The sequence below is a fragment of the Podarcis vaucheri genome (assembly GCF_965113315.1).
Source record: "Podarcis vaucheri genome assembly, chromosome: 2".
Classification (NCBI taxonomy): domain Eukaryota; kingdom Metazoa; phylum Chordata; class Lepidosauria; order Squamata; family Lacertidae; genus Podarcis; species Podarcis vaucheri.
Window position 1 is genome coordinate 39,702,699 of NC_138760.1, and position 22,744 is coordinate 39,725,442.

At 45.3% G+C, this 22,744-nt stretch overlaps 1 protein-coding gene across 6 annotated transcripts in view; it reads right to left on the minus strand.

Moving 5' to 3' along the window:
• Positions 1 to 1,294: 1,294 nt before the first annotated feature.
• FBF1 (Fas binding factor 1) overlaps positions 1,295 to 22,744 on the minus strand; it is a 29,652-nt gene continuing 8,202 nt past the window's right edge. For 5 of the 6 annotated variants that reach the window (XM_082203429.1, XM_082203428.1, XM_082203430.1 and 2 more), the window contains 21 exons: positions 22,152 to 22,271; positions 20,426 to 20,579; positions 19,384 to 19,517; positions 17,374 to 17,473; positions 16,854 to 17,279; positions 16,561 to 16,632; positions 15,757 to 15,854; positions 14,287 to 14,345; positions 13,152 to 13,307; positions 11,918 to 12,018; positions 10,253 to 10,459; positions 9,555 to 9,662; positions 8,128 to 8,267; positions 7,586 to 7,704; positions 5,498 to 5,620; positions 4,920 to 5,105; positions 4,252 to 4,428; positions 3,373 to 3,510; positions 2,051 to 2,189; positions 1,782 to 1,903; positions 1,295 to 1,448 (listed from right to left, as the gene is read on the minus strand). In XM_082203429.1, coding sequence (XP_082059555.1) covers positions 1,365 to 1,448; positions 1,782 to 1,903; positions 2,051 to 2,189; positions 3,373 to 3,510; positions 4,252 to 4,428; positions 4,920 to 5,105; positions 5,498 to 5,620; positions 7,586 to 7,704; positions 8,128 to 8,267; positions 9,555 to 9,662; positions 10,253 to 10,459; positions 11,918 to 12,018; positions 13,152 to 13,307; positions 14,287 to 14,345; positions 15,757 to 15,854; positions 16,561 to 16,632; positions 16,854 to 17,279; positions 17,374 to 17,473; positions 19,384 to 19,517; positions 20,426 to 20,579; positions 22,152 to 22,271 — 2,963 coding nt within the window. In that variant the 3' untranslated portion in view covers positions 1,295 to 1,364. The remainder of the gene's footprint in view (positions 1,449 to 1,781; positions 1,904 to 2,050; positions 2,190 to 3,372; positions 3,511 to 4,251; positions 4,429 to 4,919; positions 5,106 to 5,497; positions 5,621 to 7,585; positions 7,705 to 8,127; positions 8,268 to 9,554; positions 9,663 to 10,252; positions 10,460 to 11,917; positions 12,019 to 13,151; positions 13,308 to 14,286; positions 14,346 to 15,756; positions 15,855 to 16,560; positions 16,633 to 16,853; positions 17,280 to 17,373; positions 17,474 to 19,383; positions 19,518 to 20,425; positions 20,580 to 22,151; positions 22,272 to 22,744) is intronic. The other variant, XM_082203431.1, reaches the window with a different exon arrangement.

Consider the following 22,744-nt stretch of genomic DNA (forward strand, 5'->3'; position numbering starts at 1 on the left):
AACCTGTTGCGCAATAAACTTGGATCTTCTGCAGTTTGCTCCTGCGTCCGGCTGAGCTCATTTTCTTCCGCAGGGACCCACGGACTTAGTCCGATGAGCTGGGTGGCAGAGTAACCCCGCACCCAGATTTTTTCCGTAACAATTATACTGTATACCTTTAGGCAAAAATGTTCCTCTTTAACCAGGCCTTTAGCTTATTGACATCCGATGTCCTTTTAAATGTGTTGTGGGAAGGAGGCTTATTGGTTTGTTTTTGTTCTTATTTTAATTATGCATTTTCTGTTTTTTATATTAATTTTATGTTGTGAACTGCCCTGAGATCTACGGATCTGAAGGGATGTATACAAATTTAATAAATCATAACAAAGAACAAATGACTAATGGGAAGTTGTGTAAACATCCGACAAGGAAATCAGGATGAATGCTAGACAAATGCTTATTGCTGTGTAATTGCCCTGTAAATGAATCAGAATGAATGCTCAATAAAGATAGAATATAATCTAACCTCCACAGAAACTTTGTGCAAGCAAATCAGGATGAATGCTTAGCAAGTATATAATCTGGAGGGTCTTCTATTGACCTTTTTCAGCTCACAGGGGATGGGAAGTGCCCCCACGAAAGGAATGCAATTAATAATAATAATAATAATAATAATAATAATAATAATAATTTATTTATACCCCAGCCACTATGGGCAGCTTCCAACAAAATATTAAAATACAGTAATGCATCAAACATTAAAAGCTTCCCTAAACAAGGCTGCCTTCAGATGTCTTCTAAAAGTCTGGTAGTTGTTGTTCCCTTTGACATCTGGTGGGAGGGCGTTCCACAGGGCGGGCGCCACTACCGAGAAGGCCCTCTGCCTGGTTCCCTGTAACTTTGCTTCTCGCAGTGAGGGAACCGCCAGAAGGCCCTCGGTGCTGGACCTCAATGTTTGGACTGAACGATGGGAGTGGAGACGCTCCTTCAGGTATACAGGACTCAGGCCGTTTAGGGCTTTAAAGGTCAGCACCAACACTTTGAACTGTGCTCGGAAACGTACTGGGCAATAGGGTGGAGAGACAGGGTATGGCCAGGAGCACCTTGCTACCCAAATGGATCAAGCTCCAATGGCACCTAAAAACAAAAAGCTTCAACCCAAAAAACTCCTATGTTTTTCACAAAAGCAGGGAGTTACAGGAAACTGTAAAAAGTTTTATTTTACAAATTTAGTATCTGTTAAAGTGAGGTTTGGCATTTACATGTTTACATTTACCACCGTCCTCCGGAAGCATTAAAAAAATATATATCAAAATGATGAAGATCCATCTTTATTAGGAGAAACCATCAATCCAGGAAGGGATTCCTTCAGGACTCTTCCATTCTTATGCTGACTGGGATGGAGCGTTGTAGGAGGTTTTCTTCAAGGTTTCTAAGAAGAACTGTTCTTCCTCTAAGAAATCATGATCCTGTTTAAAAAAAAGAAAAGTCAAACTAACAGGATCTGTGGGTGTCACAGACTCATTATGCTACCTTCCCATTCACCAACTTACTTTAGTGAGTAAACCACTTAGAGGTTTTATTACAACCAAGTGGTATATAAATATCATTAAATAATAATAATAAATCCATCTGTCTTGTGAGCTAGACAGAGCATGCAATGGTTAGAACTGAAACTGAGCTATGTATAAGTATGTAATATGAAAGTTGTATAAACAGCATCAGGACAGAAACAACAAGCCCGGGGCAGAGGTAATGTTCCCAGTCTACAGAAGATCAAATGCTAGAGAATTAATTTTTACCCGATCAGCTGAAATCTTATGCAGCACCAGTTTAGCATAGAGATCTGCTGGTCCTGAACTGGATTGGCCCTGAGAGGTTCCGGGGTTGGCTTTAGGTAGGTCAGTAAGAGGAAGAGAGAAATCTGCGAAGGAAATAAACTTAGCTAGAGTAACGAGCCTCCACACAAAGGCCCTCACAGATCATGTCCCAAACATCTCCAAGGTTTATCCTTAGGATTCCTGCCAAAAACACTCCTGAAGGGATTGGTAGCGGCTGCGTAGCTACTTACAGTGTGTCCTGGAGACTGCATTGGTCTGAGCTCCTGACAACGGCATCTGGGATGTGGTCTGGAACACCAATGGATTGCTTGGAAGTCCCACCCGCAGTTGTTCAAGCTGCCTCCTCTGCTGAGACAGGCTGAGGTGCTCCTGACAGAGTCCGGTGTGAGAATGAAAAAGAGAATGAGAAACGTTCTGGTGGGAGGCTCTGTGGTACAGGGCAACAAACCCACGTTGAGCAGGTGTCCTGTGCACAGAATGAGTTGTGCCTCCTAAGTTTCTTCATTTGATTGAATGGGATTTATTATTGCCCCTTCACCCAAAGAGAGCCAGTGTGGTGTAGTGGTTAAGAGGGGTAGTCTCGTAATCTGGAGAACCGGGTTCGAGTCTCTGCTCCTCCACATGCAGCTGCTGGGTGACCTTGGGCCAGTCACACTTCTGTGAAGTCTCTCAGCCCCACTCACCTCACAGAGTGTTTGTTGTGGGGAAGGAAGGGAAAGGAGATTGTTAGCCGCTTTGAGCCTCCTTAAAGGGAGTGAAAGGCGGGATATCAAATCCAAACTCTTCTTCTTCTTCTTCAAAGGTGGGTTACATTGTGTAAAGTTACAAGCAAAAACAAAACATGATAAAAGCAGCAGCAAATCAGTATGAAATAATGGAGGGAGTGGATCATTTCACATCAACCCTTCATAAGCCTGAGCAAAGAGGTGTGCCTTGAGCTGCCTACAAAATTACACAGCATGAGCAGCAGATGCACCTCACAGGAGAGAGGGGAGAACATTCTAGAACAGAGGAGCTACCACAAAAAAAGCCTCCTGTGTGTCATTGTCTCTTGCACCACGTTCTGCAGAACTTCCTCTCTCTGGGCAGCCACCTGAAAGCTGCCCCAGAACAGACCTGAGGGGTGTATGAGGAGAAGAGTCCCCACTGCACAGGCAGGGTGGGATTTTTAAAAAAGTGGTACAGTGGAATCAGGTTACAGATTCCACTAACCCAGAAATAGTACCTTGGGTTAAGAACTTTACCTCAGGATGAGAACAGAAATCGTGCGGCGGCAGCGCGGCGGCAGCGGGAGGCCCCATTAGCTAAAGTGGTACCTCAGGTTAAGAACAGTTTCAGGTTAAGAACGGACCTCCAGAATGAATTAAGTTCTTAACCTGTGGTACCACTGTATTTCTATCTTTTGTTCAGGACAGCTGTCCTAAACTAATAAGTCTAATAAATATTATTATGAATTGTTATTATGAATCATTATTACTAATAATAATGCCGAGACTGACAAAGATGTTGGCACACAGGCAACAAAATAGTTTAAAAGCTTCAGAGAAATCACCTGGTGCAGCAGTTCCTCCTGCTCCCTGAGTCGCTCCATCTGGTGCTGCACAAGACGCAGCCTGGCCTGATGCTCCGACTCCACCTTCCTGGCCTCCATGAGGGCTCTTTCTCCCTCTTCGTATTTCTCAGAGGATAGCTGTGCAGTGTGAGGAGAAAGAATCACCAGGACCCAATTTGTTACTACACATTCAGTGTTACTGTGTGCTTACCACAACAAAATCCGTCTTGAGCCACAAGCAGTGAGATCTTAATTCTATTTTCCAAGGAGCAGGTGACGCCACCCAATAATTTCCTCTCCTCCTCCTGTTCCGGGGGTTCTCCAAACCCTCCTGGACAGATCTCAGGGGAGACAGAGGTTGTGCTGGGGGAGGAAGTCCCACTTTGCGAATGGAACTCATTGTGCTGGCTTCTGCTAGAGCAACAACTTAGTTGAATCTGGCACAAAGGGTTGACTCCAATGAAGTAATTGCATAAGCAGAATGACTTGTGATTGTGCAATTGAACTTTCCCTCCCTCTCCCCCCATGTGCCCTTTGCATCCCCCACTCCCCACCAAAATCTACTCTCAACCCTGGAGGCCAGGTCTGGGGGAGTTTGGGGGGCAGACAGTGGAAAGATAGAATGGAGAAGTTCCATTGCACAAGTTGTTCTATTCATGCAGTGGGTTTGTTGAATTCAACCCAAGAAGTGTGCTTCAGCATCTCCACGACTGAGAGAACAAAATATCACATACTGATGTTACACCTAGCACTAGAAACCAGACCATCAGAAGCCAAACCTGTTGTTTGGCTCCTACATTCTGCTCTGACTCAGTTTCCTCCTCCTTCTGCCTTCCTAGCACAGCTAGATGTGTAAAGGGGGAAATGAGGCTTTCTTACTTTGCTCATGCTATGGATTTCTTCGGTCCTCTGCTTGACGTGCAAAGCTGCTGCATTGACCCTTTCCTTTTCCAGCCTCAGCTCCTGCTTCTCTTGCTCCAGAATCTCCCGATCTCTCGCCAGCTGCTCCTCCCTCGATCTCAGCTCACTGGCTTTGATTTGCAGGTCTGCGCGTTCCTAATAAAAAAGAGCCTGTCAGATTTGCTATCTTGTATTACTGTGAATGGAATATTAGGCAGCTCCTTATGATGACTTAGATCCACCTAGTTCAGTTCCCACATAATTGGGCAGCAGGCAATGGCTATTCGGGAAAAGATCCTCTACTTAATTTAATTACTGCATCTTATATTTCCATGCCTACATTCTATTGTTTAATTCTTTGTGTGTATGCATAATGGTAGAAAGACAAAGTAGAAATAATATATTACTGTAACCATGCTGGTTGGGCTGAGGGGAGCCGAAGTCCAACAACATCTCAAGGGTCGCAGGTTCCTCACACATACCTTATTGTTACTGCATTCTGAAGAGCAACGCTTCACAAGCCCTGACCTAAATATCCACTCAGATTCTCCCACTTCTTATTTTCACTTCATATCCTTTAGGCCCTAGGCTGCAGCCTTGAAAGAAAGCTCCAGAACTGAGCAAGCTCTCCTTTAGCTCCTTTTTACCTTTGCCAGGCTCATGATGGCCCCTTCTCTCTGAGAGTCAATCTGCAGAGCCCGGTCCACCTCCCTCTCTGTGCGTTCTTTGCTCAGCCTCTGCTGGGTGTGGAGCTCAGACCACTCTGCAGCAAGCTTATGGCGCTCCGCGGCACATTTCTGCATGACGGCCTTCTGTTCGTCAAGCAAAGCATTCTGGGAGCAACGAAGAGAAACACAGGGAAGTAATGCCTACTTCTTGAAAGCCTCAGAACGACATATAATCCAACAAGAGGCCTCGTACACCAAAATGGCATTTTTAAAGGTTGATATGGGTGGTCTTGAACTTATAGTCAGTTGCCTAGGCGGGGGGAGAAACCCAACACATTAAAATTCTCTTTGTTGTCACGGAGGAACCTCTATCTGGAAACAAGAGCAGCAGGAAATGCAAAAGGTGTATAGAAATTCCCCCCCCCCACCTTCCAGGTTGGTATAGACTGCTGCATATTTACAACCGGATCAGTCCACACTTTGCAGTGTGTTGGCAACATCATTTTGCTAAAAAAACAAATGAACAAACGAACAAAACCACCAAGGGCCCTTCTAACCTTTGCCCTCTCTAGCTCTTCTTTCTCCATGCTCAGCTGCTGGGTCATGATCCTCCTCCGCTCCTCTAGCGAGTGTTGCAAGGACGATGCTTTGGATTGCTCTGCTGTCACCCTCCAGCGTTCCTAAGGTAGAAAGACACAAGATCTGCTCAGGGAAGGCTCATTCCACCATCAGGCAAGAAAGCAATGTAGTTGGGTGTGTCAGCAGTCCAAGGGGGAGGCAAGAGGGACGGACTCAGTTGGTTAGCAGGTCAGAGTGGACAACAATATACAGAACAGTTGCTAGAAAAGCTAAGGCAGACACACCAAGGCAGAGTGGTAGAATTACAAGATCTATTGCTTGTCTGCTAATTAAAGTAATATTTCTGCTTCAGGGCTTGAGCTCTATTATGTGTGTGTGCAAAGGGTACCGTGGAGCCTCCTGGGCTTGCTGATCGGAAGGTCGGCGGTTTGAATCCCCGTGATGGAGTGAGCTCCTGTTGCTCTGCCACAGCTCCTTCCAACCTAGCAGTTTGAAAGCACGCCAGTGCAAGTAAATAGGTACCGCTGCAGTGGAAAGGTAAATGGTGTTTCTGTGCACTGCTCTGATTCGCCAGAAGCGGCTTAGTCATGCTGGCCACATGACCCGGAAAACTGTCTCTGGGCAAACCCCAGCTCCCTCGGCCTGAAAGCAAGATGAGCGCCACAATCCTAGAGTCACCTCTGAGTGGACTTAACCGTCCAGGGGTCCTTTACCTTTATGTGGGTAATTACAGAAAAAGTCCTACATCTAAGGGTTGTAACCAGTGCTGGGTCTACTCAGAATAAACCCAATGAAGTTGGCATTACTAACTTAGGTTTGTTAATTTCAGTGGATCTACTTTGAGTACAGTTTAGTTGGATACAAGCCTAGGACAATGGGGTGGTGGCAGTGGCTACTTTAAGAAGAAATCAGGGCTCAGTGGAGCAGCAGAAGGACAAGTTCTCATGACAAGCTGAGGACAGATCCTTGCAAGGAGGCAAGCAAGGACAAATAGTGGGTGTTGCTCAACTGAAATTCATTCTAGTCACTGGTGTCATCAACCTGATGCAATTCCACACCACACAGCAACCCTTCACTTAGTAAGAAAACTAATGTATGCAGACAAGTTGTTATTGGCATTCACCTGTCTTGGAAGGCAGTGGAGGAGTGTGCCATGGAACTGGGGCAATCCTTAACCCCTGATCAGTGAGCAACTTGCTTTTTCTTATTTTCTTCTGTTAACTCATGGGGGGGGGGGGCAAGCCCCTCTGAACAGTTCCGGAAGAATAAATATGGCTTAGAACCACGCTCAAAGTTTCAAACTGGGAACAGGGAACCTGTGGCCCTCCAGATGTTGTTGAACTCCCATCAGCCCTGACCACTGTCCAGAGCTGGACATGGTAGGTGTTCAGCACCTGAAAGATCACAAGTTCTCCATCCCATCCCTGCTTTAGAGACATGTCATTCAATTAACCATGATACAAATTTCAAAATCCCTTTTGCTAATATAATTACAGTGGGTAAAATAATTTCCTCCACTCTTTCAATGCACGTTTGTGAGACCTTTTCCTAATTCTATGTTAATATAGGTTATTTTATTCTGAATTAGGTTAATAGGAGCATTTTCATAAACAGCAAACTGGATCAGAGCCATTGCTCCGATCTCAACATGTCATTCTAAATCAAGAAATATGTCCACCCGTTACCATTTTATGTACAGTTACGATCTTAAGAAATTGGTGTTAATGGAAGTCATGGGTTTCCTCAGGAAAATTCTGCTTGCCAAATCTGATATTCACTTGCCTCTTCTGTGCACGCTACTCCATGCCTCACCCTGTAAGTGGTAGCAGCCTGAGCGAGGCTGTGAGGCAACATTTATTTGGTGGACCACTTAGTTTCCACAACGCTAGTAAATAAATGTAGTTGAAAAGGGCTCAGGAATCCAGTGGATAACTCAAGCCATCTTAAAACAAGCATGTTATTTGAGGAGGAGCTGGGGAGGAAAAACAGATCACCCTTTAAAGTTGAGAATCCCAGAAGTCACATTCTTGCTACAATAAATGGCTGCCATTCCAGCAATAGCTCACCTGCTCCAGAAGGCGAGTCTGCTCATTCAGCCTGGCCTCCATCTTAGAGATGACCTCTTGGAGCCGGTTGCGTTCTTCTTCCATGTCTCTCTGCTGCCGGATCAGACGGTCTTCCAGAACTTCAGAAGGGAGGAAGAAAGAATTACCGACACTTTGCAAGGCTCCAATAGTATAGGGGCTTATCTCTTTGTTCAAATCAACCCTCCCCGCTGGTGCCAACCGTTTTAGACTGCATAACTGGTGCTAACCAGCTTATCCCTACCAATTTCCAAGAAATTTGTAATTTTACCTCACACAAATGAAGTGGAAGATGAGGCACCCCCAGGCAACAGCCTCCATCACATTTTATTTGCCTTTGAAAGACACAAAAGGGAAAGTTCTGGAAATCCTTCTGCACTGATTCCACACTAGTCTCATGGCCCTGCAGGAGAATCTGCTGAAGCTGATTCAAAACCTCCAATTCCTAAATTACAAATGCCCCAGTGAAAGAGGAAGTCCTGTGGAAGTGGCATTTAGGTCCCTAGTGTCAGGAAGCCACGTACCCCTGAGTTGTTCATCCCGTTGGCGAGACCCAATCTCAAGTCCTTGGGATGTGGTGTGGTGAGTGGCCTCCACTTTGTTAGCAAGGTCATTCAGGTTGCTGGAGAACTTCTCCATCTGACTGATGACACCATTCAAAGACCTGGAAAAAAGCAACGTGAGCGCCAAGTTGCCCAGTACTATGCATCCTTTTGTTTCCCATTGGCACAAAGAACATGATCCAAGAAGCTTCTTTTGGAGTAGTGAGGCTTATATGTTGCTTCTGCTGGAGGCGGGCTAGACATGTTTTGGCTACTTGGTCATAAAGGGCGCAAATTTAGAGCGGAGGAGTATTGGCCCTTTTTTGCCCAGGATACACAGGCTGCATTTCTGGCCAGCATTTTTTTTTTAATTCGTTCATGCATTTATGAATACCACTTCCCTTTCCATGAAAGATCCTGAAGCAATTTAACAATAATAAAACTAGTTTTTTTCCAGATTTATCAGTTTTAAGATCCTTGCGCCAGTGCCTCTAAATTCTCAGGTCTTGCTCAGAACTTGTGTATGTTTGGGGCGTGTGGCCTTTAACCTCCACCTCCACCTGAACCCCCGTTTCTCTCACAACAGCACTGTTAAGCCACCTTGTCACTGGAAACAGCCTCAGAGAAGTGCAATTCCTCCTGAATCACCCTTTTCTCCTTAGGTAGCAGCATCCCCAAACATACCCATTAAATCTCTCACATCTTATCCCGTTTCAACATGTGGAGGGTTCCTTCCGTCCCATTCTTTGCAAAGACCCTCAGCCTTCTCCTGTCCCGTTTCACTTCCCCAGTAGTGCTGCAAGAGCAAAGCAGCCTATGGTTACCTAAGCCAGCCTCCCTCAACCTGGTACCCACTAGGTGCTGTTGGACTTCAGCATCCATCATTCCTGACCATTGGGCAATGCTGGCTGGGGGCTAATGCGGCTTGGGAGTCCGGCAATACTGAAAGGCACCAAGTTGGGGAAGGCTGATTTTGGCAAAGGAGGGAAGGAAGCCTCTGCCACTACTCCCTGTGGCTGATGTTAATGCAGTGCTCATCTGCGAAGCAGAACCACTCCCGATGGGGCCACTGGCCAGTAGGAGAGCAGAGGACACCCACACCTTCTGCAGGCATTGATCATATTCTCCCACTAACCCTGAACACCTGGATTTGTGTACCAGACTGGAGCAGGTATTCTTCCTTGTAAAGAGAGGCTCTCAATTGTCATGTGTATATGAGAATTCCTATATGTCCGGCAACTCTGTTTCTGACTACCTGCATTCAAGTACCCCCTTTTAGTTACTGCTGCTGAAAGACTAGACCTCCTTTGAGCACTACAGACAATTCTCCATCTATGTTCCTTGTTTCCTAGCACTGGCTTCTTTTTCTTTCCAATTCCTTGAGCTCGCAGGTGAGCAGCAGGTGTTACCTGGTGTAAGAGGTGGCACTGGTCACTGCATCAATCTCCTGAGCCTTCAGCTGTTTCAGACGTTGCAGTTGCTCTTCGTGGTCTTTGCGCATTTCCAGAATAGACATCCTGGGGGTCCCCAAAGGGGGAGGGAAAAAAGACATTTGATCCATACTTGCTAGGAAAATGGAGTAAAACAAACAGGTTCTTGGGACGAATCTCACTTCAGAGTTTGCGCCAATCTAAATTGTGCTCTCTCTCTCTCTCTCTTTCTCTCTAAAGACATAAAGACATCTTTCCACAAATAAGGCAAGCTTTCAGGTCACACAGAAAGTGTGGCCAAATGTTGGAAGAAGAAGAAGAAGAGGAGTTTGGATTTGATATCCCGCTTTAGCACTACCCTAAGGAGTCTCAAAGTGGCTAACATTCTCCTTTCCCTTCCTCCCCCACAACAAAAACTCTGTGAGATGAGTGGGGCTGAGAGACTTCAAAGAAGTGTGACTGGCCCAAGGTCACCCAGCAGCTACATGTGGAGGAGCGGAGATGCGAACCCGGTTCCCCAGATTACGAGACTACCGCTCTTAACCACTACACCACACTGGCTCTCATCACACTGGAAGGACTGAAGTTTGAGCATTTGTCAAAGGAAAAGCAACAGGATGTCTGACTTGGGCTTTGGAAAGCCACCCAAGTCCCTTTGAACCTCCCTCACCACATACCGCTGAAGCTCCCGTAGCCGGTCAATATCCTTGGCCTTCTCCTGCTCTAGCTCTGTCAGCCGGCGCTGGTGTTGGGCCAGCAACTCCGATTTGGCCTCCTCTGCATTCTGGCAGCAAGATAAGTATCGACCTGCCAGCTCTTGGTTCTCTTGCCGGAGGCGCTCCTCACGCTGGTGGTACGAGTCCTCAATCACCTTTACACGGTTCCTATGTCAGGAGGGAAAACACCACCACACGGGTTCCCAAGCGTGTTTGGGTTGAAAGAAATGATGTAGGATATTCTTGTGTAATTGTTCACTCACTAGTATTTAAAGGGAGGGGGTGTTGTTGCTGTTATTGATCTTAATTTTTTGTATCTTTAGTTTTTCTATCTTATGATTCAATGTGGAAATTGTTAATTTGGTTCTGTACTTTTTGATATGTGTTATTGTTTATGACTATTGTTATATTTGTAATTATGTAATTCTTTTCTTGTTGGAAGCTGCATTGAGCATGATTTTTAACTAGGGAAAGGAGGCATACATATAAAATGATGTCTGCCTGTCCATCTTTAATTAATGAACTGCTTTAGGGGGTCTAGTGACTGGCTTGTGACTTATTTGCCTGTATTTGTCTAGGTTTGAAAACTGAGCTTCTCATATCAGCATCTCTCTCTCATTTTCCATATACATTACATTGTAGCACCAATAACCTCATCTTCTGAAAGTGGTTTTTATTTGCTATTATCTGTTTCTTATACTGTATGTTTTATGATACAGTGGTACTTCTGGTTACGAACTTAATTCGTTCAGGAGGCCCGTTCTTAACCTGAAACCGTTCTTAACCTGAAGCACCACTTTAGCTAATGGGGTCTTCCGCTGCCGCCGGTGCACAATTTCTGTTCTCATTCTGGGGCAAAGTTCTTAACCTAAGGTACTACTTCCGGGTTAGCGGAGTTTGTAACCTAAAGTGTTTGTAACCTGAGGTGTTTGTAACCCGAGGTACCACTGTATGCTTTTTGGGTAGCTTTGAAACACAGGGAGCTTCCCACACAACCTATTTATTGAGCACCCATTCTGATTTGTTTGCAGAGAGATTCCACAACTTTGGCTATTCAGTGAGCATTCATCCCGATTTGTTTGTGGGAGGTTAGATGAAGATGTGTCAAAGCAATAATTCCAGTGGTAGAACTGTGATTGTAGCAAACTCCTCTAGCTCTCTTGCTCAAACAGGCTGGGACTGGCAAGGAAGATATATACTGCTCGTACTGCATGTCCGCTCAGGGAAGGGATAGAAACACACTTCACAGTGGGCCTAATCATTTGGAAAGAGGCAAGAAGAGAAAATGTGCCTGGTATACGTAGGAAGTCCCTGTGGGAAGATGTGCCTATGAGTACGTTTCTGTAGTTCCTGTTTCATATGGATCCTTGGGGCAGGTGCTCTAGGATAAGTTTGCGCATTCAGCACAACCAATGCCTGGTGTATGTTGGTCCATTAAGGCGAATGGAGCGCTGCCCCACCAACATCAGTCTGCTCTCAGCCAACCACCACCCTCTTGCCATTTTGTTTACAGCCAGTAATGGTGCAGCTCTCTCCGCCTGTCATTGGTTCTAGCGCCACCTACTGTTGGTCTTCCTGCTTTCTGTTCTACTTGTCCCACTGAGCACTAACAACAGCTGCCAATACCTGTGAGCATTCTCGATGAGCTCCAAGTCTTCTTGATGGCGCTGCTGTAAACTTTCCAACAGCAGTTTTTGCTGATTCTTCTCCAGCTCCAGCCGCCTGACCTAAATGAATTAAAAAACACCCAATTTACTTATCAATATCCGTAAACAGGGTACAGCTACTTGGTTTGGAGCCACTCACACGTTGCATCAACACAGGAGCATTGCTTCAGATTTAACCTAGGGAAGCCTTGGAGGGATGGAGGAGAGAGAGAAAGCAATTTGACCATCACAAGGATGTTTACTGTTAAATAATGTGGCTAAGCAGTTGTCATATTTCCATGACTCACAAGCCCTCGGCTACTTACACATACATGGTTTCTACAGCAGAGTAAGGCCATGTTTATCAACACTCACTATCCATGCACATTTATGACACATTGGGTCTGCAACAAAATGTTGCAATGTAAAGTCCTCTTGTTCAGATTTCTAGCCAGCTGGTCATGCACTTTTCCAGCATATTCCATTCCAATTTTCCATCCCTAAGAGTCAATCAACATTATATGCCAACGGAGCCTGCTCAGTCTTCATTGAGGTGCTTTAGGTCTCCTTACATAGCTTAGGGTTCCCACACCCCAAAGATTTTTCTCATAATGCTAGAACCCAGGGTCATTCAAGGAAGCTGAACACTGGGTGATTAAGGACAGTTAAAATGAAGAATTTCTTCTCACTATGCATACAGCTGAACCATGGCATAGTCTCCCACAATGACTTTAGAAGATGATCAAGGAAATTAATGGAGGCTAAAGTTATCAAAGGCCCATGAGGGCTATGATCTACATCCACTGTCTGAATGCTGGTTACAGGGAATCTCAATTGGGGAGAGTCCTGGTTAGATGGCCATCTGCCATGGATGCTTTAGTTGAGAATCCTGCATTGCAGGGGGTTGGACTAGATGACCCCTGGGGTCCCTTCCAACTCTACAATTCTACTATTCTGATTCATAGGCCTCTGGCAGTCACTGGAGAACCAGATGCTGCACTAGATAGGCTATTCTGTACTTCTGCAAACCTTGGGATTTCCTCAAGTCTACTGAAACCTCCTCCACTTGTAGTGGATGGTGCTGTTTTGGCTACATAAAGATTCATGTTCCTTCTCCGAGTGTGCTGTTAATGCATAGCGTGGTGCTTCCATTAAAATAACAGGATGCAAAAAGAACCTGTTTCTATTTCATGCCTTAAGTGCAACTAACTTACCTGACCTTCCAGCTCAGCGATGCGAGTTTCAGCACCCAGGAGCTCCGCCTGATAGCTCGCCAGGCTTTCTCGCAGCTGCGCTTGCAGACCCGCCAGCCTTTTTTCATACTCGCTGCTGTTAGGTGAGCTCAGCATGTGGGGTTCACGGTGCAGGAGCTGGGAAAGGGCAGAGGAGTTGAGAGAGAAGATACAAGAGGCCGTTTTCACAAGGGAAGAATGTTTCACAGGCTTCACAGCGTCCCCATGTGTTGTGAATGTGACGGAACTGGGGTGGGGAAGCCTCTGCCCTCCCCAGATGCTGTGGGACTTCCATCATCTCTGATCATTGCTGACCGATGGGGGTCTGAGCCCATCAGCAAATGTATGGCCACAAGTGCCCCTTCCCCATGGCAGAAAGCACATGAAAGAACCACTGTAAAATGAAATGAACATTCTGTCCAGCACTGCTCTTATCATTCAACTTGCAAACAGGGAGAACTTTGAATACTGTTCTTAGCATCACTTGTGAAAGAGTGCTGCAGTATCCACAGATCATGCCGTCCGGCAGTCATGCATGAGTCTGATCTGCTATAGAAGAAAACAACTTGCTGGAGAGACATCTCCTGATACAGAAACATACAAATATGGGAAGTTATTTCCCCTTTTGAGGAACCCTACACTTGTGGAAATTAGTTTGAGAGTGCTGTATATAATGTGGAACTGTAGCATTTCCCTTCCTGGATGTTTATCTAAGGAGAATAGCTCAGTATCTGTTGGGGAATGCTTTAAATCAAGAAAAACTTTGCAAGTGCCAGGTCTAGGGACAGGTGGGACCCAGTAGGTTTATGGGAGTATGAGAGCCTCCAATTTATCCCCGTAGCTGGAAAGAACACCAGACCCATAATGTGCACCAAGGTTATATTGGGACAGGATGTGGCCGCTCCAGAAGTCAATGCACCCTGGTTAATGGATTATGCAGCCTTCTGGTCTAAGTTCAGTTTCTATTTAAATACATGCACAATAAGAAAAGAAAGATCGAGAACTGTTATAACGTCTGTAGGAACTGCTAGATGAGTGCTTGTTAAATACATTTATTCATCTATCCCTCCCACTTCCGTTCCTCGATAAGTAATTAAAAATATCACTTCCTACCTACCGGAGAGTGCATAGGAATGGGGAGGATTTCTTCATGTCCTTGGAAAAAAGCTGCAGGTGCTGTAAAATCAATCCATAAAGAGCTCAGATGCAGCAATGGGTTTAGATGCTTTCCCTATATAGCATTACACAGGTAGGGACTGTATCCAGTGGCGTAGCGTGGGTTCTCAGCACCCGGGGCAAGGCAAGTAATTTGCGCCCCCTAACCCGTGGATTTTAGCACTCGAGTCTCTTCCGCGCGCCCCCAGATGTTGCGCCAGGTGCAGCAGGCCCCCCCGCACCCCCCACGCTACGCCACTGCTCCCACCACAAGTCTTCAGGACAGCCATCCGAAGGCTGGTGCGGGGAGAAGGTCTCTCCGCCCCACCGCCAGGCTTCGGAGCAGCCTTCCGAAGGCTGGCAGTGGGGCAGAGAGAAGCCTGGCGGCGGGAGGTCTCTCCGCCCCACCGCCAGCCTTCGGAGCAGCCTTCCGAAGGCTGGCGGTGGGGCGGAGAGACCTCCTCCCGCCGCCAGGCTTCGGAGCAGCCTTCCGCTTAATTCCCAGCAAGCAATTAGCAGGCTCGCTCCACCTCCTCCTCCTCCCGGCTTTGCTGCTGCTGCTGCGCGGCTCTTTTCCTCCACCGACGGCGCGCTGCGCCTTGGAGAGGTTCCCGCTTCCTCGAGGGGGGCCGACCAAACGCGCCCCCCCAAATGTTGCGCCCGGTGCGGCCGGCACCCCTGGCACCCCCCACGCTACGCCACTGACTGTATCTCCCATTTCTGTTATCTCACGGTTAAAAGGAGGTAGGATAGCTGTTTAGCTGCTCTTCAAACATAAAGGAAAGAAGGAAGGGGCTATAGAAATTTCACCCTGCTCTGCTCCACAGGTCCCTTGCACAGAAAACCCTGTGGGCAAATGGAAGTGGGAAGAGAGCAGACAGGATGTAAGATGGGGCAGCTTAAGGATGAGTGGTCCCTTTCACTTCCATAGCACCAAGTGTGGCTTCAAACCTCTTTCTACCACACCAAACCCACAGGAGGAGGAAAGGAACATCAGCAGACAACAGGGCATATTAGCACTGAGCAAAGGCAAGTATCAGATTTCCAAATATACAGTTCAAAGAGTGGGGTGGGGATGGGGCCTCAGCACAAGTCTAAATCAAACTGGCAGAGAAATTAACTAAGAGGTGACGGCAGAAGCAAGATGTGCAACAAGAAGCTTTCCCCTTTGTCAGAGCACCAAACAGTACTCTCTCAGACACCGAGAGGAAGTGCAGTTCAGTGCACGACATTTAGTAGCCCAAACATGAAATGCTTCTATAATTTGCTATTTCAAGGTTAGTGAAGGTCAAACATCATTCCTGGAAAGCAACTCTGCAGAGGCAGGTTCATTTATACCACTGATTCAGAAACAACAACACCATAATCAAAGATGGGAGGTATGCTGGCAATGTTCATTCCCTTGGCAGTTTAACTGGAGTTTGAATCTTACTTGTCTTACTGGTGTCTCCAAAGGGAGTCCCTTTCCTGGAATTAGATGGAAAAGCAGGAGTGGTTTGTTCCTGAGATCTTAACAGAGGTATGGAAGACCTGTGTCAAGCACAGAGAGAGACAGAGACAGAGAGAGAGAGAGAGAGAGAGAGAGATTAATGGGCATCTGAATAATCACCTTTTATTATGGAATAAGTGCCAATCTACAACACAATCAGGTATTCTACCCGTCTTTACATCATTCAATCCAACAGCTAATGAGCTGGCACCCTCTCTTTTAAACATCCTTGAATACCTAGGAATACAGTGGTGCCCCGCAAGACGAATGCCTTGCAAGACGAAAAACTCGCTAGACGAAAGGGTTTTTCGGTTTTGCGTTGCTTCGCTAGACGAATTTCCCTATGGGCTTGCTTCGCAAGACGAAAACGTATTGCGCTTTTTTTTTAAAGCCGCTTGAAGAGGCGCAGTTGCGACGGACCGTGCTTCGCAAGACGAAAAACATCGCAAGACGTAAAGACTCGCGGAACGAATTCTTTTCATCTTGCGAGGCACCACTGTATCCTCATAATTCCACACAAATGCAGGTATTTTGCTCCAGATTGAATAATCTCTTTTCACACCACAATCCGAAACATGGTTACCCAGAAGTAACATGGTTACCCAGAGCAACTTGACAATAACCCAGAGGACTTAGCCTAAGAGAAGCCCTGATAGACCAGACCAAAGGCCTTATCTAGTCGAGCATCCTTGTTCCTGCAGTGCCCAATGACAATGCCCAAGTGGAAGCCCGCAAGTAAGTTCTTACCCAGGTTGATCCAGTCTGGCAGGCCTATCGACTGGGGCAATAGACTGCTGATAGGCGGATGGAGCCCCCTGGCTGAAAAAAACCAAACACAAAATCCAAAGTACGGGAATAGTTAATTAACACAATACTTCTCCCCAAAAATCAGCCTACAAGACTTGCAGCGAGGCAAGGTGACATGTGCAATACCAGTGGCTAAGTGCATCATGGGAAATTTGCATAGTATTGAATTTGGAAAACAGTTTAGAGACTCTGAAGAACGTTAAGTGCAGAATTCAAGCGACCTCTGAGCTCACCTGGTAAGAGTGATGGGATCCACTTCCTTTCGGTGAATCTCTGAGGACCCAGGTCTCCTCTCTTTCTCCTGCGCTCGAGTTCTCTTCTGAGATAAGACATTGCTCAGCCAGCTGTCCTCACCATCATCCTTGCTGGGTTCATGCTTTGGCGCTGCTGCTTCTTCAGCAGCTGCTTTTGACCTAGAAGGAAGATGGCTGGTAGGAACGGGGGGCTGGGCATCAGAAGGGCTAGGAGGCCTATCCAATGTGGCTCCTCTTATGCTGGTCTTGCTGGATTCTTTTAGCGGAGGTGACGGTGGCAGTTTAAAATCATCCTCTTTCAGCCCCAGCCAATCAGCTGCAGTCCTGTTGCGTACAGGGCTGCCAGAATGAGGAGATGCTGGTTTCTGGTCTGTTTTAAGCTCACTGAGATTCTCCGAGGAAAACCTGCAAATAGAAACGAATGAGAGAGAGCCAGGATTTTACAAGCAGCCTTGTGGGAGACCGAACCACCTTTTGTGGCTTGTGCATTTACCATTACCTGACAGACTGTCGTCTTGACTGCCTTCCCTCTGGAATCATGGCCGCAGTGGGTTGGTAGGCTCCAAAAGTGAACTCATCTCCCAAAGTATCTTCCTTCTCTGTACACAAAAAGAGCCCAGAGAGTCAAGCTGATGGGATGCACAACCATGTCCCCCCCCCTTGCTTTCCTCAGAGACTTAAGAGCAGAGGAAGCCCATGTGTTGCCTTCCAGATGTGGTGGGCTTCCAATGGTCAGGGATGGAATCCAACAACATCTGGTGAGCCACAGGCTCCCCAGCCCTGCCTTGGAAGCCCTGAAATCTCCAGGTACCTTTCTAAAAAAAGCCTGGGGCTTTTCTGCTAAGCATTCTCGGCAACAATATTCCAAAAAATTTGAGAGAAATTTTCCTGTATGCCACGGCTGCAGCTCAAACATTGATAGCAATGAACTGGAAAGGGGGAAATGTTCCAACCATAATGGACTGGCAAAATAAATTACAGGAATATGTAGAAATGGCGCAACTGACAATAGCTTGAGAGGCAACATAAGACAAGTATTCGTACAAAAATGGGATAAATATAAGAAATATTTATGAAATTATAACAGTGGTATAATATGGCAGCATTTGATTGATTGATATAGTGAAACATGTGAGAAATAAGTCAAAAGGTACTAACTGTTGTAAGAATGTATTAGAAGGAATATAAAGAATAACTCAATAATGTTAGGTATATTCATTACTAGAATAAGGCTATGCACTGGGAAACGATAGGAAGTCCAACTACACCTTTTTCTTTTTTTCTGGTTTTTTCTTTCTTTAATTCATATTAATAAATAGATAAGACAACAAAAGATAGTAAAAATACGAATTAGTTCAATTTATGTAAGTAAACAGAATACTATTTGCATATAGTTTTTGCTTACATGGATTATATATATGTATACTCAAGAAGATATACAATACATATGTAAATGTATATATTATATGAAATGTGTCGTATGATATAAGAGATTGTTAATAAAGCAAATAATTAAAAGAAAAGAAAAAATCTCCAGGTACTAGCAAGTCGAAAAGATAGGTAGTGTGCAGTCTTTATTTTCTAAAAAAAGAAATGAGAAGTTGAAGCAGTAGCTCAGTGGCAGAGTGCATGCAGAAAGTCCAATGTTCAACCTCTGTTCTCTCAAAGTAGAGCTGTGAAAGAGCCCTGTCTGAAAGCCAGAAGAGCCACTGTTAGCTAGAGTAGACCGTAAGGAGCTAGATGGACCAGGTCTACCTTGCTATCAGGCACTATCTGCTCTGAGATTGCTTAGGGGCAAACAACAACAGCTGCTCTCTAAGGGGGCTGGAGTGTCTTGCTTGTGAAAGCTTGTGAAGTAGAACTAGAAACCATGGTGGCACCAAACCCTCATCCATGAGCTGGCAAAGCAAGAGGAACAGGCTTTGTGTACAGTTGCCATGGAGGTGGCAGGAGTAGCAGCCCAAAGAGAGAGAGAGAGGGAGAGGGAGAGGGAGAGGGAGAGGGAGAGGGAGAGAGAGAGAGAGAGGGAGAGGCAGATAAGCTCTAAGTGGGGGAAATAAAGTCAGAGTGGGTGATGGCTGTGGGTGGGATGAAATTTGGCTGTGGGTCAGGAGATTCCCACCACGGATCTAAGATATTTTCAATCATCAAACAACCTATGAGAGAACTGAATTTCAGCTGCAGGCTTCTCCAGTGTTTAAGAGGAGGGGCAAAAGGACTTCCCAGAATACTGTGCGCATGAAACAGAAGAAGAGGAGGAGTTTGGATTTGATATCCCGCTCAAAGGAGTCTCAAAGCGGCTAACAAGCTCCTTTTCCCTTCCTCCCCCACAACAAACACTCTGTGAGGTGAGTGGGGCTGAGAGACTTCAAAGAAGTGTGACTGGCCCAAGGTCACCCAGCAGCTACATACATGTGGAAGAGCAGGGAAGCGAACCCGGTTCACCAGTTTATGAGTCCACCGCTCTTAACCACTACACCACAGGCTTCATCACCCCTACGGCACTTGCCTGCTTGCTTTTGATATTTCTTGTCCAGTTTGAACTCCTTGGGTTCTCCTGTCTTTGGTCTCTCCAGGAGCTTTTTGGCTGTTCCTTGCCCAAGCAATTCATCTAGCATGGATCGGGCGGGACGAGACTGCTCTCTGCCAAAACGAAGTGCAATTCTCCATCAACTAACCCATATGATCAGTTCAGAGAATGTGGAAGTCAAGAGGAGAATCTTAATGGCTTTTTGACCACCTTTAGCTATCATTCCAGCATTTACTTTAACTGTACAGCAGATGAGAAAAAACTTAAAACACACAGGCAATTTCTGATAAAGGCTCAGAACTAAAAAGTCTGGCTATTTCCAGAAATTAGTAGAAGGAAGTCTTACACCTCTATGCTAGAAATAGGTTTTAAGATGCTGCCTCCAGCACTCTCCCCTACTGCAGTTTCCAGTAACTGGTATTCAGGATACTGCTTTGCCAGAACATAGTCCTCATGGTTAGTAGCCACTGAAAGCATTATCCCCCATGGATTTGTCTGAATTCTCCTTCAAATTCTCTTTCTTCATGTCATGCCTCACTTTATAAACCTCTATTGTTGTTGTTGTTTAGTCGTTTAGTCATGTTCGACTTTTCGTGACCCCATGGACCAGAGCACGCCAGGCACTCCTGTCTTCCACTGCCTCCCACAGTTTGGTCAAACTCTATTGTATCACCTCTTAACTCACCTTTTCTCTAAACTAAGAAGTCCAAAATGCCGTAACCTTTCCTCACAGGGGGTTTGCTCCATCCCCTTGATCATTTTAATTGCCCTTTCCTGTACCTTTCCCAACAATATCCCTTTTCCAGATAAGGGGACCAGAACTGTACACAGTCTTTTTCATAAGTCATGCCAGCCCTCTCCTGGATGCACTGCAACTAAATCAGGAGCGACAGTGCAAACTACGAGTTCGTCCGCCTTAGCTTAGCTCAAATGTTCAACTTTTCCAGTCATGCCATTAAGCTCCTTTAATCTGAAAGTATCGCACAACTCCATTTTAGTGAGTTTTAGGGAGATTGCTTACTCTCCGTCCTTTCTTCCGGATTTCAGCTCTGTCTTTGGGCTCTCGCCAAACCCCATGGCATCCATGAGATCATCTCCATCAACCTCAAATGTTAACTCGTCCCGCTTCCGTTCAGGGGCAGCAACATGGCCAGGAGCTGCAGACACAGGTGTTCCTAATAAACAGAATTGAAAGAGATTGCACCAATGAGGTCTAACTATTACAGAACCGGTCTAATGGGCTTCCCTCCCCAATCAAGAACTGCTCAGTGTGACCAATACATAGCTTGTAATTTCCATGCTCAATATTCTGAGCCAGATTCAAATAACCAGTCCTACTAGCAGAAGCCTGCATAAGGATTCCCGTTAGCACAATGGAAGTTAATGAACATGACTAAGTTAGATCCATTCTTTTCAGTGAGTCTGCTTGGTGTAAAACTTAGCTGAATGCTACCCATGGAACTTGTTGCCCAAAAATATGCCATTACAGCCACTAGCTGTATTGGGGTATTTTTTGTGTGTGTGCCAAAAATGTTGTGTGTGCTAAATGTTGGAGATTGGATTTATGTTTTAAATTATGTATATTTTATTGTTGCAAGCTGGTTTGAGACCTACAAAGCTTAAAGCGGAATATTTTTTTTTAAACAAATAGATCTAGAAGGGGAATAAACAAATTCATGGGGAATAAAGCTATCAATGGCTACTAGTCATGATGGATGTATACTCCCTTCTGGGATTAGAGGCACAACACCTCTGAATGCCAGTTACTGGGGAACAACAAACCAACAACACCAGAACTGGCTTATGAATATAAAGAACAATTTTACTGGAATAAATATATACCCTCATAAACCAACTAGACAATGAGCAAACTAAAGTGCAATGTGCATAACGAAGCCTGGAGATACTAATAAACATAGACTGTACCAGTGTCTCTCTCATTGCTGTGCTGGTTATGTATGCGATAAATATGTCATAACACAGCTGGAACAAAGGTTTTGCAGCAAGCTTCATCAGTCCATGATGCTAATCACTCAACATGGTTCGCTCAAGACAAAAGGTACTCACAGGCACAGCAAATATCCGGATAATATCTGGAGAACAGGTCTCATCTATTTGGCTTAAACTGATCATTTGGCTTTGCACTTCCAGCTAAGGATGACCCCTTGAAGAACGCTTTCTGGCAACCGCTCCTACGTTTATTGCTTTGTGCTTCCAGTGAACGACTATTTGTTCCAGCTGTGTTATGACATATTTATCACATACATAACCAGCACAGCAACGAGAGAGACACTGGTACATTCTGTGTTTATTAGTATCTCCAGGCTTGGTTATGCACATTGCACTTTAGTTTGCTCATTGTCTAGTTGGTTTATGAGGGTATATATTTATTCTAGTAAAACTGTTCTTTATATTCATAAGCCAGTTCTGGTGTTCTTGGTTTTGGTTTGTTGTTCAATTATTGTTATAACACCAGTTACTGGGGAACAACAGTGGGAGAGGGGTCTTGTCTTCACGCCATGAAGGCATCTGGTTGGCCATTGTAGGAAACAGGGCACTGGAATAGATAGGTGCTGGGCCTGATCCACCAGGGCTCTTACGTTCTCACAGACTTCCGAAAATGCGACCACAAGCATTGATGAGTAGATAAAGACTGCCAAACGTTTCATTTGCACAAACAAATGTGTGGTGTGCTTTTATTTGAAAAGATGCCAAGCCAATGGTGCAATTCTGGTATCCTCACTAACCTTTCTCTTTCGAGGTCCCAGCATTTGTTTCTGGAACACTTTTGGTGGCAAAGGAATGCGCTTTCTTCACCATGTCCTCTTCTTCATCAGACAAAAGACCAGCTAGAGGGTCATCTATATCTGTGGGAGAAAAAATACATCTAAGAGAGTGGGCAATCACTTCAAAACAATGGAGAGAGAGCAAACGGAGCAGCAAAGTTACACATCAGCTGCTGCATGGGAAGAGACTGCACTACTAGGAAAGGATTGAAGCAAATCCTTCTCCAGTGCTTAGTAAATTAATTTTATGATGCCTAATAGCCCTTTGTTTGGTGAATTGTTGTTCCATGCCCATCACTTAGGGTTGGATGGATTCCTGCAGCAAAATGGCCTCTGAAGTAGCACAGTGTTTTGTTATGGAAAAATCTGTACATTTAAGATCTGGAAGGTCATGATAACATATTTGGCTGGCACATGTATTTGTGGTATGAAAAGGTGAAAGTACATAAAGGATTTACAAACCATAAGCTTACTGGGAATGATATATAATGAATTGAAAAAGGTGTTTAAGATAACATTTGTAAAAACAAAACAACAGCTTTTCTTTTGAGAAT